The sequence below is a fragment of the Canis aureus genome, chromosome 4, assembly GCF_053574225.1.
Source record: "Canis aureus isolate CA01 chromosome 4, VMU_Caureus_v.1.0, whole genome shotgun sequence".
NCBI lineage: Eukaryota > Metazoa > Chordata > Mammalia > Carnivora > Canidae > Canis > Canis aureus.
In genome coordinates, this window is record NC_135614.1 from 5,422,201 (window position 1) to 5,435,267 (window position 13,067).

Consider the following 13,067-nt stretch of genomic DNA (forward strand, 5'->3'; position numbering starts at 1 on the left):
GAGCACCCACATGCTTGGCGTGGAAATCAAAAATGGGGCTAATATGTAGGTTACTCTCTTCTGTAGCCCTTGAACTGATTTTGCCTTTTTCAGGTCACAACTATTGCTCAGTGAACAATGGTGGCTGTACCCACCTCTGCTTGGCCACACCTGGAAGCAGGACCTGCCGTTGCCCTGACAACACTCTGGGAGTTGACTGCATCGAGCGGAAATGAAGACAAGAGTGCCTCATTCTCTCTGCACGTATTCGGCAGCACCCTCCTTAAAAGGGTCCAGACTGAAAACTCTCTGGCCTCTTGGCCTCCACGCCCAGATCCTACCCAGCCTGAGCCCCAATGGTGTTCCCCTGTTTCCCAAAACAGATGCCTTGGGCTTCTAGAATGAGAAAGCCTCTTCCCCTCCACACAGACAGAACCCCACCACCTCCGAGTGAGGATTTTATGCCCATCCCAGTGCTCTGGAACCTTTCCCCAGCTTAGCATCCCCTAAGTGGAGTGGAGCCTCCCCACACATGAGCTGCCCCTTCCCCTGTGGCGTTAACTCCCTGACGCACCAGCCAGGGCCACCTAAGCAAGGCTGTGAATGAAGGAGGGAGTTAACTGTCCCCCCCTCTTTTCTTTTGGTGCTCTGAATTCCCTCTCCCAACTCCTAGCTTCCTGCCACCCCTGAGTTCTGTACCGCCTGCATCCTGTCCCACCTTTCGTTCAAAACCTGCCCTGTCATAGGGCCGTATGGATATCTGTGGGCGATAATGGGCAGCCCCTCCCAGATAAGTTACTGGCATTTCAGCAGTAGCCTTTGGTAGATAAAGCCTTCCATCAAAGGAGAGTCCAGTGGTAGGAATTTGAAGGTATAGAGTCAGATGTTTGAGGATGAGGATTCTTTGGATGTGCCTTAAATTCACCAGCAGTTACCAAATTATTCCTCTTTGCCCAGAGCACCTGGATGCCAGCATCTGGTCTCTTGAGCAGCATGACCCCACTGCTGGCACCAATGCCCAGCCTCCCTGGCTTTAAGCATAGCTGCGGGCTGGTACCAGGGCCTCACCTCCTGCCCTCAGCCAACATGAGCTCATGTCTCCTTAGCTTCTCCCTCTACTCATGGCCCTTGCTGGCTGTCTTCTCATCTACAAGGGCCAGATCAAGTATTTATGCTACTGATCCAGACCCTTGATTGCTCATTGGTGTACTTAAAGGGACCATTGTCACCTGTCATGTTTACATGTCCACAGTTTGTTTAGAAACCTCTCCTGGCCAGAAAAGTAGCTAGTGTTATCTTTTACCAGCTGCTTCCCAGAGTTGCAGAACAATAGGAATCTTGGATTCAAAGCTGAGCATAAGGATTTGAAGTCAGTAAAGATTAGGGTAAGGAAGTAGAGAAGGCTCAGCAGAAAGTATCACAAGGAGATCGATCAAGAGGAAAGGATAGAAAAGGGTATTTAACAACAGCAATGAGAAAAGCTCTTTAATAATCCCAAAATAAAAACGGTCCCTTTTGCCAAAGAACACTTAGGCTTGAAGACATAGAAGAATTTGCTTGTTTTTCTCCTTGGGGAAGACATGTTTCCCCTTACTGCAAACCTCAGTGAGCTCATCCCCCTCAGCCTGTACCCCTGCCCTACGTTGGCCTCATCTGCTTTGGCATCCCATTGGCACCTGGATCGGGAAAGACCCTTTACCTTGAATAATTGGAGCTTGTTTTGAGAGCCAAATATATCCCCGAGAGTCACGAGATTTGGGGAACACATGGGTCTTCTATCCATCCCAGCCCCTCTGAATTAGTTTCACTTTTTTTATATTTATCATCCCATATCGAGCCCTCTATAACAAATGTTTGTCATAATTTTATATAATTTTATAACTTTTATTCATTTTACTAGATTCATTCTAGAAGTTTTCAAATGGTCAATTCTTAAACTGTGGAAACCATTGAATGAAGGTGCTTATTAACTATTCCCCCAGGTTTATACAAGTATCAGATGATTCCTTGAGTTTACAGTTGTACAAATATCAGTGCAGAAAATTAAACAATTTTTTTGTTAAAAAAACCTTTATCTTGTTTGAATGGAGAAATTTATAGTTGGGGGCTGATTCGCAACGAGAAGATAGCAGTTTAATACTGTGCACACCCTGTGGATACCCCAAGGTTATGAGGGGCGGTTGGTTTCCCACCAAAGACTTAGGGGCTCGTTGACTTAGGAAATCATTCCATCAGAGACCCCAAACTACCCTTTTGGACATTGTTTTCATTTTTCAGAAAAACATATTTCAACTGCAGCAACAGAGTTTCCTAACTCAGTTGTGACAATGAGGTGTGTTTTTCCCCCTCACCTCTGGGAGAAACAAAGACACGTTCTGGCACTGCCATGGCCTGAGAGCCCTGGTCTGTTCCACACTGGCCCCTCGGTGGGATGGAGACGGAGCTCTAACTTGGACAGAGTAAAGGGGGCTCGGAAGTTGCAGGAGTGAAGTGCTCAGAGCTGCTGTGGTGGACAGAAGGGAACTGGTGCATAAGAGCCCACTTGGGAAATGACAGCATCCATGGAACTGGCTAAGGGGACAACTGAAAACTTCCAGAGTTTCATTCTGGTCATAACACCTAGTTACCTAAGCAGGGGAAGGTGATACAGTGGGATGCTCCAGGAATACATCTCTAGCAAAGCAAGAAAAAACTGAGCTGGCAAGAGCTGTCGGCATAAACTACTTTGGAGCTCGAGATGGAGTTAGAACACTTGCTGCACCCAAGAGAGAGCTTGATGAAGAGGCTGCTGAATTGTGGCCAATTTCAGCTTTCACTTAATCATGACAACCATTCCCTATCATGCAGTTCTGCTGTGGGGGGCTGTGGGGACAGCAGGTCAAGTTCCTAGGGTGGCTTGCCAGAGCTAGCGTGGGCAATAACAACCCTATCCTCCAAAAATTGGCTTGTGTGTTCTGATTACTGACTGCTGTTTTTAATTATTGGGGGGCCGGCACATGGAAAAATCTTCATGGCATTAGATCTGGCAGTGATTTCTTGTATGTGACTCCAAAAGCACAAACCTCAAAAGGAAAAAAAAACAAAAAACAAAAAACAGACTGGTCTTCATCAAAAATAAAAACTTTTGTGCATCAAACGACCCAGTCAAGAGAGTGGAAAGACAATCAACCCATGGAAGAGGAGAAAGTATTTGCAAATCTTATATTTAATAAAGGTTGGTTTCCAGAATATATAAAGAACTAAAACTCAACAATGATAATTAAAAAAACTGGCCAAGTCAAAAATGGACCAAGGATTTGAATAAACACTTTTTCAAAGGAAATAAACAAATGGCCAATAAGTGCATGAGAAGATGCTCGACATCATTAATCATCAAGGCATTGCCAGTCAAAACTACAATTAGATATCACTTCACAACGATGAGGATGGTTATAACAAAACAAAACAAAACAAAAACAAAAACAAAAAAAACCAAGTAAACAGCAAGAACAAAAAACCCCAGAAGATAACAAGTGTTGAAGAGGATTTAGAAAATGGGAATCCTTATGCATTGCCAATGGAATGTAAAATGTCACAGCATCACGGAAGACACTTTTATGGCTCCTCCTCAAAAAGTTGAATATAGGGGCACCCAGGTGGCCCAGTCAGTTAAGCATTCAACTCTTGATTTCAGCTCAGGTCTTGACCTCAGGGTTGTGAGTTCAAGCCCCACATTGGGCTTTGCATCGGGCAAGAAACCCACTTAAAAAAAACAACACTTAAATATAAAATTATATCCAGCAATTCCACTTCTAACTATATACCCAAAGGAATTGAAAGTGGGGGCTCTAACAGATACTTCTCCCAGTGTTCTAGCAACATTTTCTCAATAACCAAAGTAGAAACAGCCCAAGTACCCATTGACAGATGAAAGGATAAATAAAATGTGTTGTTCTCCTACAATGGAATGTTCAGCCGTAAAAAGGAAAGAAGTTCCAACACTTTACAACATGGATGAAATTTGAAGTCATTATGCTAAGCAAAATAAGCCAGACACAAAGGAACAAATATAGGAGGTTCTTCACTTAGGCAAATTCACAGAGGCCAAAAGTAGATGAGATGTCACCAGGGCTGGGGGCAGCGTCAACAGAGAGTTATCACTTAATGGTTTCAAAGTTTTATTTAGGGTAATGAAGAGTTTGGGATGTAAATACTGGTGATGGTCGCACAGCATTGTGAATGTACTCAATGCTATTGAATCGCATGCTCAAAAATGGTTAAAATGGCAAATTTCATGTTACATATATATATCTTCCCACAACTTTTAAAAATTGGGAAGGTAATATATCAAGAACTGTTAAGTGTGCACTTTAAATGAGTGAATTGTATAGCATGTGAATTACAGCTTCTTAAATCACTGTAATTAAAAAAAAAAAAAAGTTTGTGACCGAGGAGTGGCAAAATGCTGATCACTGTAGTAGTTGGCTACATTCTGAAGATTCCAAGATTCTAGTCTACATATTTCTGTGAAAGGACTTTGCAGATAGAATTAAAGTTGTTAGCAGCTTAAAACAGGGAGATACCTTATCCTGGACAATGCAGGTGGGCCCTTACAGCCAGAAGAGGAAGGCAGAAGAGTCAACTAAAACAAAAACACAAAGCAGACAAGATGAGGCTGAAAACTGGGAAGGACTTGACTGACCATCAGTGTCTTCAAAATGGAGGAAGGCAGTTATAAGCCAAGAAACAGGGTTACCTCTACAAGCTCAGAACGACTCCTGGCCGACAGCCAGCAAGCTGGGACCTCGGTCCGACAACCACAAGGACCTGGATCCTGCTACAACCTGAATTGGCCTGGAAGCGGGTTCTTCCCAGAGTGTCCTGAAAAGGGTGCAGCTCTACAGACCCCTTGATTGCAGCCCTGAGAAACTCTCAGCAGAGGACCCACCTAAGGCATGCTGAGCTCAACTGCGAGATTTTCCATGGCGGGTTTGCAGTCACAAAATGTCTGGTAACTTGTTACAGCAACAGTAGAAACCTAATACACTTGTTGCAACTGGGTGTTGGTATATGAGATTAAGCCATATACTTTCCATTTGTCCGTCTACTCTCCCCATCCTGATCTGAACCCCAAGAGGCCAAACCATGTGGATGACATCTATGGTTCCTTGCCCCCTGGCTACCTAGCAGGCAAAGGAGGGAAAGAAGAGAGTGAGAGGAGATCTTTACCCCACCGCACACTCCCTCCTGAGTTGCTACCAGGGCTGGCTGTATCTCTTGACCAAAGATCACGGTCCCCCTCCCCACACCCTGCAAGGGTCTCCAGAACCACTTCCTCCTCTGGTCTCTCTGGGCATCAGGGAGGTAACAATTGCCTGGGTCTATCCCCTCAGTCTGGTTCCCCATACCCCAGCCATAACTTTAAACTTTGATCAAATTATCCTAATGTGATCACGTCTATCTTTTGCTGAGACCCTTACTGATACAGGAGTTCATAACTCTGTGATCTCTACTTTTGAGTAAGTTTGTCTGTAGGTTTGTTCCAAAAAAAAAAAAAGGTAAAAAGCTATCTCATAATCATTTCACATATACTTGTATCCAATTAGGATACATGCTACAGCATAACTCGTAGGTACAAATTATACAGATGTACAAAAAATGTACTAAAAAAGCCCTATGTGTCCCATAGCTCATTTTGATTTTCAGACTCTGAGCCCTGCATTGTCCGCAACTCACTGTAGCGGAGGTGTAGTTCGATGCAGTAATTTCTCAGTCACTCTGGATTCAAACTCAAGTCAGATTCAGGAGTCCTGTTACCCCCTCCTTCCTCAGGATTCTCCCCCAGGCCCCAACCTAAACTCTGCAGCTTGCAGACCTGCTGTGTAGGATGCCCCCAGCCCAGCCCCATCAGTCTTAGGCTGGCCTTCCAATACCCCCTGGTGGTACCTGGGCTTGGCGGCTCCATTTTACAGAGTGTCCTTCTGTGGGTCTTGGAATTGTTGGTCCTGTGGTCCTCACGGGTGTCTGCAGCCTCCTCCCCTGACCTCCTGGCCTACAGAGGCTGCAGTGACTCCCTCAGCCCTCCCTCACCCACTGTGCAGATGGGGTAAGGTGCAGCAGTCCCTCCACTCCCCAAGGGGGACAGGGCAGCCAGTGGGTCACCCCCTCTTCCTTTTACGCCACCCCTCCCTTTCTGCTCTGAGCCCTCCTGTGGGTAGGGGCGGTGGGGTCTCCTCTGCCCATAGGCATGGCCTTGCACATCTTTTCTGGCTCATATTCTGTTCTGCTAGAACCCCAAGAATATCTCTCCCAGAGCATACGGAGCCTTAGTGGCTGGTCTTTAAGGCTACGGTCCACGGGTGAGATGAAGAGAGAAAGGTCACTCCATAGGATGATGCCTCAAATGACCAACTTACCTAACAAACATGCACACACATACACACATGCAATTTAAGAATCCAAAAAAGAGGGGCACCTGGGTGGCTCAGTAGTTGAGCATCTGCCTTCAGCTCAGGTCGTGATCCCAGGGTCCTGGGATTGAGTTCTGCATCCGGCTCCCCACAGGGAGCCTGCTTCTCCCTCTGCCTATGTCTCTGCCTCTCTCTGTGTCTCTCATGAATAAATAAAAATCTTTTAAAAAAAGAAATGATGGATCACAGGGATGAAAAGTACAGCATAGGGAATATAGTCAATAATATTGTGATAACAGTTGACATATGGTGACAAATGGCAGCTATATTTAATCATGGTGAGCATTTCATAATGCATACGATTGTCAAATCCCTAGGTTGTACACCTAAAAAGACAAAATAAGTAATAAGGGCACAACTGATCTAAAAAGTCTTCTCTGAGGGAACAGAGAACGTTGGGTCTTAGAAGCAGGCTGTGAATCAGTCAGTCGTCCTAAAGTAAAATGAATCTCCTTACCTATTACTTAGGCCATTTTGCAACTGAATTTTCTTACCTGAGGAATTAAAGGTTTGGGGGTCTGATTAGTAAATCCCAGCAAGGCTTCCATTGCTTCATTCATCTACTCACGGATTTGAAGAAACAACCACTGTGGGGCACTTGGGTGGCTTAGTGGGTTGAGTGCCGACTCTTGGTTTCAACCAGGCTGTGATCTCAGGGTCTTGGGACCTGGCTGCTTCAGGCTCCTCTCTCAGCATGGAGTCTGCTTGAGATTCTCTCTCTCCCTTGGCCCCTACCCTCAGCTCACATGCGCATGCGCACTCTCTCTTTCTCTCAAATAAATAAATCTTAAACAAAAAACAACCACCGTGCATTAAGGCTCCTGACTTAAAAACCATAAATGGTAACATTTAGAATATTTGACTCTTAAGAGGCATGAAGTAGAGTCTGATATGTCCCCCTCCTAAGAGTGAGAGGGTCTGTGAGCAGCCCAGATACGTTTAGTGCTGTGCACCCCCATGTCATGGGGGAGGTAGGTGCTCCTGAAGACTGGAAGAGTAGAGAATGATGCTAGAGACTGTGGAGTCCATCTTCATCTTAGACCTGGCAGAAGCAGGTGAAGGCCAGGAACGGGCTCTCTGGGAGCCAGGTGCCAGGCAAGGAAGGGGCTGGAGCAAAAACCTCTATCTGTGGCCCCCGGCTGTCATCTTCTTCCTCAAGAGCTTCCAAGGAGGCGGGTAGCATGGGGCCGAGCTACCTCCCTAAGCCCCTCATGTCCTTTCCAAGCACCGCCTGGGTACTGCGTGGGTGACACCTGGGTGACAGACCCTCCCAAAGCAAGCAAGGGAGCCCAGAACAATAGTGGATAGTGAGGATGGTCCTGCATGTCCCCTCATCCCTGTTCCTCTGCTCTCAGGCTCCTCCACACTGCATGCCACTGTCTACACCCTGCTCTGCGGTCTACACCGCCTAACAGGCCTCTCCCCCTGACCTTCGCCATGGGGCACCTCACTCCACAGTCATTTCCTTCCCCTCAAGTTTGGGTGATTCACTCTGGGCTGCTCAAGAAAAGACTTTCAAAAACAAAAACATCACATTACAGTAACATTTTATGAGGAATGAGAAGGACCAGAAGAAAGGTTTATTAGGATTTCTTTGAAAAGGCTGAAATTACCTGTATTTGGGCTCCACTGGATACACTCATAAGCGTGATAGAGCAGTTTTATTTCTGACATGCCAACACAGACAATAAACTGTAAGTTAACATCCCGTCGGGACCAAGCAAACCTGTGGTAAAAATGTTTTGAAGATGGACACCCTGGTGGCTCAGTGGTTGAGCGTCTGCCTTTGGCTCAGGTCATGATCCCAGAGTCCCGGGATCCAGTCCCACATCGGGCTCCCCACAGGGAGCCTGCTTCTCCCTCTCCCATGTCTCTGGCTCTCTCTGTGTGTCTCGTGAATAAATAAATAAAATCTTTAAAATTAAATAAATAAACAACAACCAGAGTTAAGAGATGGAAGAGCCACAAGGCTTAAAGAACAGGCTCACTGGTTGGCTTCTTGTCTGCTGGAAGCGCAGCTGGGAATAGAGGAGCTAGGTAGGTGACAGCCTCAACACCCAAGGTTTCACTCCCGGCAGCTCTTCTCAAGGGCGATTCCAGCGCGGACCACTAGAGGGCAGGAAAAGCCGCCCAATGCCCGCGGGGCTGGGGGTAGGATGCAAGTTGAGGCTCCCAGGCCTGGAGGCCCAGATCGCTTCCCCAAAAGACTCTGCTCAGGCTTTCCCATCATCCTGCTCTAGAACTTTCCTAATATTGGTTAGTTGCCTCATCTGCTACTAAAGGAAGTCTAAATGTCACAATTTCTCAGCGTTTTTAAGCTTTTTAATGCAGATTTCCGCTGCAGAGCCCAGCACGGTTCCTCCCAGAGTCCTATCTCCTCAGTAAACATTTACAGATGTCCATGGTGCCCAGGCCACAGCCATGTGGTCATTGTTGGGAGTAACACACAGTCGTATTCCTAAGTGTACTTGTGTGTACACAGAAGAGTATATGCATTCCTCCAAGGACTAGGTTCCTAGTGCATCTAAGTGGAGGATGATATAGAACTCCAGAAAATGCCCGCCTGATGTAGATAAGACCTGGTCCTTGCCCAGCGAGTGTGTATCCAATTGCTTAGGAGATATTAATACCAGGTGGTGTGAAATGCTTGTTTCAAATATTAAGAACCTTAGAGAAGGGAACTCAGTAAGAGTCCTCCAGGAAGAAACTTTCATGTGAGGAATGTACATGCAAAAGAGGATTCCTTCCTCATGAAAATCTTGTGAAGTATATTTATTGTGCCCATTACATGAATCAGGAAGCTGAGGCCCAAAGTGATGTAACTTCTCAAATGTCAGTCAGTAACTTTCAGAGCAGAACCCACCTCTGGATCTCTACGGCCCACACTCAGTACATCCTTCCCACCTCCCTTTTTACAGAACATTTTAAGTAGAAATTAGATTTGTTTTCACTGTAATTTTTATATTTTTTATGTTTTAAAAATTTTTATGGCATTTTACTTTTATTTCTTTGTGTTTTGTACATTTATATTTGGGAAACAAGAAGGTCAAAGTTAAGTACAAGAAAAAAAATCAGCAGAAAGCTCACTATTTAGGGATCATCCCATTAATATGTTGATATCTTGGGACACCTGGGTGGCTCAGTGGTTAAGTGTCTACCTTCAGCTCAGAGTGTGATCCTGGGGTCCCGGAATTGAGTCCCACATTAGGCTCCCTGCATGGAGCCTGCTTCTCCTTCTGCCTGTGTCTCTGCCTTCCTCTTTCTGTGTCTCTCATGAATAAATAAATAAAATATTTTTTAAAATACGTTGATACCTTATTCCAGAAATATAAACTCATACACTCATACAGAATTGTGTTTTATATATATATATATATATAAATATATCTAAAATATATTACAAATATAAAATATCTATTACAAAAAATGGGATTCTGCTTAATTTAATCTGGTGTTTTTGTTTTCCACTTAAACAGCTGCATAATATTATATTCTATGAATGGATAATCAACTCTCACAAACTCTCTTACTGACAAACGTTTAGAATGTTTCCTTTCTTTCTTTTTTCCTTCCCCCCCCCCGTAAATAACACTTAACAAACACCATTGTACTTATATCAAAGTGTCGTTATTCATTTCTCTAGAATAAGACTCACTATTATTTGAAATGTTAGGACTTTTGATACATACTGCCCATCTGCCTTCCAGAAGTTTGTGCCAACTTATACTTCTACCAGCAGGAGTGTTTGAGAGTACCTCCCTGCATTTTTGCTCTTGAATAGTTCTTTTTCTTTTCATCTTTGTCAATCAGACATGAACATCGAGAGCTTCATTCTCTTAGTTGAGGTAAACTTTTAAAATGTGTATTTATCATTGTGATTTCTTTTTTAAAAAAAGATTTTATTTATTTGAGAGAGTGGGAGAGAGAGAGAGAGTAGGGTGGGAGGCAAAGGGAGAGACTCTCAAGCAGATTCCCCACTAAGCACAGAGCCCATGTGCGGCTGGATCACACAACCCTGAGATCATGGCCTGAGTTGAAACCAAGAGTCTGACACCCAATAGACTGAGCCACACAGGGGCCCTGAGAATCACCACCTTAATAACATTGAAGCTTGCAATCCAGCAACATGGAGCGTCTCTCCATTTATTTAAGAAGAACTACAATTCTTGAGCAATTTTTAAAAAGATTTTTATTTATTTATTCATGAGAGACACACAGAGAGAGAGAGAGGGGCAGAGACATAGGCAGAGGGAGAAGCAGGCTCCACGCAGGGAGCCCGATGTGGGACTCGATCCCAGGTCTCCAGGATCAGGCCCTGGGCTGAAGGTGGTGCTAAACCGCTGAGCCACCCAGGGATCCCTCTTGAACAATTATTGCCCTCTGGGCCTTATCCTGAATTGTGTATATAATTGTATTTTTACTGATGTGTCATCTGAGCCCAGAGATGTTAAGAACACCTCGGAAAATCACACAGCTAGCGAGCCAGAATCCCGAGTTTGATCTGCCTAATGCTATTTCCACTTCAATCTGTTGCCTCTTCTCACCATAAAGGAGGCTGACAGCCTCAGCCACTCTTGGTTTAGGGCATTTCACTGGTATAATCAGTTGCCTTTAAAAAGAGATGGAGGATTGATAAAAACAAAAGGGAGATCACGTTATCTATAGTAACACAGAAATATGTAAAAAATGTAGATAAGTGACTAAGGAAGTCACGGAAGGCTGTGTATCCTACTACCTCTTCTTGTACAACCAAACATGTGTCTTCACACTCAGAGGAGGCCTGGAAAGGAGACACAAGAAATTCTTAACAGTGCTTCTAGGTAGGGGATGGTGGGTGGTGGTGGAGTTAGTGGGGATAGTGGGAAGGATTTTAACTTTCTCTTGAAGACTATACTGCCTTCCGAATGCTTTGTTGTAAGCTTATATTACCTTTACAACTAAAACAATTCCTAGCTGACAGACGTGGGGAGAGATTTCCCCCATGTTGCCAATTGCAAAACCTTGAAAATGGAAAGCTCCTTGGTTTGCCACAACCATGGGGGCTGCGAAGTAGTCCAGCCTTCTGACGCACGGGCACGGGTGGGGGAGGCAGGTGCACACAGCCGAGGAAACAAACGTGTCTGTGGGGAGCCCCGTGCTCCCTCGAAAGGCTGACTGCGAGTGTAGATGTAGCCGCTGCCCCCAGGATGAGGCTGTGGGCTGTCCCCCTGGGGTGCACAGGCCACTGCCCGGCCCACAGCTAGCGTGGGCCTTGCAGCAGTTCCTGTCCACGGACGAGGGTACCATGTGGAAGTGACAAAGAGGAAGCTGTGGCTGTGTCAGCCAGTGGCTCTGGGGAGGGCCACCTGCTCCTTGCCCTTTGGGGGAGGTGCTCCTGCAAAAGGCTCAGGAGAAGAGGGGACGTTCCCTAGTGCTGCCCTGGGAGTGGTCCTTGGAAACCAGGAAGTGGGAAGAGCTTCACTCTGACTCTCCTTGTCCCTCCTGTCATCACCCCTAGCCAGCAGCCTTCCCCACCCCCACTGCACCCAACAACCCGCCCTCCCCGGGGCACTTCTCACACTGCACTGAGGTGACCTACTTCTGTGTTCACTTCCGATACTGGCCTGCAAGTGTTTTGAAGGCAAGAACTCAGTTTCACTCATTTTTGCTTTCCTGATGCCGGGAATCAGGGAGGGCACATAATGGGGACATAACAGGTACACTGTAAGTATCAGACGGCTGGACAGATGGACACACAGAGCTAATGCAATGGAAGCTGACAGATTCCTCCCAAAATAAATGTGTCTCCAGCCCAAACTCTCTCCCACTGCCTAGATGTGGCCCCATACACTGGCCTACTGCCCAGTGAGTGTGGGCCAGAGAGGTGTGCTTTGCTGCACACACAGAACACACCCTCGCAGATGCTAGGTGTCTGTCCTCACTGGCCCTCCTGAGTGTCAGACAAGAGAGCCACCCTACAAAAGCTGGTTTGCAGATGCACAGGGGTGGCAGGAGCGCCATGAGCCCTACTGGCCACTACTTACAGAGCATCACTAAATGGGAGACGGTGGGCTGCAGGTTGAGGCTGTGGCCACCCAGTGCCATGGGAGTCTGCAGGGACTGGATTACATCTGGCTCCATAGACAAAGATGGCCCAGGGTGACCCTCAGGAGTTGAGAACTTGGCTTTGGTGACAGAGCCTGGTGAGAGGACAGCGTGGCTCCTGCCTGTTCACCGAGGGGGTTATTTGGTAGTGTTGGTTCTCAACACTCATGGGAGCCTCCTGGGTATAATCTGAAATTGGCCCATATACACGAGGACCAGGAAGAGGCTGAAGAAAGATACAGGTTACTCCGGGTTGGTAGGTGGCAGGGTTTGTTTTGTTTTGTTTTGTTTTTTAAAGATTATGTTTATTTGAGAGAGAGAGAGAGAGAGAGAGAGAGAGAAAGAGAGGAGAGAGAGAGAAAGGGAGAAGTAGACTCCCCACTGAGCAGGGAGCTTGACTTGGGACTTGGAGCTTGATCCCAGGACTCCAGGATCATGACCTGAGCTGAAGGCAGATGCTTAACCAATCGCACCACCCAGGTGAATTTACATACAAGGCTCATCTTGGGTGGCAGTAAGACAAATGGATCCCTACACCTGCCTGCCAAATCTTAA

At 46.0% G+C, this 13,067-nt stretch overlaps 1 protein-coding gene across 1 annotated transcript in view; it reads left to right on the forward strand.

Annotated features, from left to right (window-relative positions):
* The window catches only part of NID1 (nidogen 1), an 83,919-nt gene extending 81,872 nt beyond the window's left edge, over positions 1 to 2,047 (forward strand). Inside the window, exon 20 of the mRNA XM_077894417.1 lies at positions 94 to 2,047. Within this exon, the coding sequence (XP_077750543.1) occupies positions 94 to 215 (122 nt within the window). The 3' untranslated portion in view covers positions 216 to 2,047. The remainder of the gene's footprint in view (positions 1 to 93) is intronic.
* Positions 2,048 to 13,067: the final 11,020 nt, after the last annotated feature.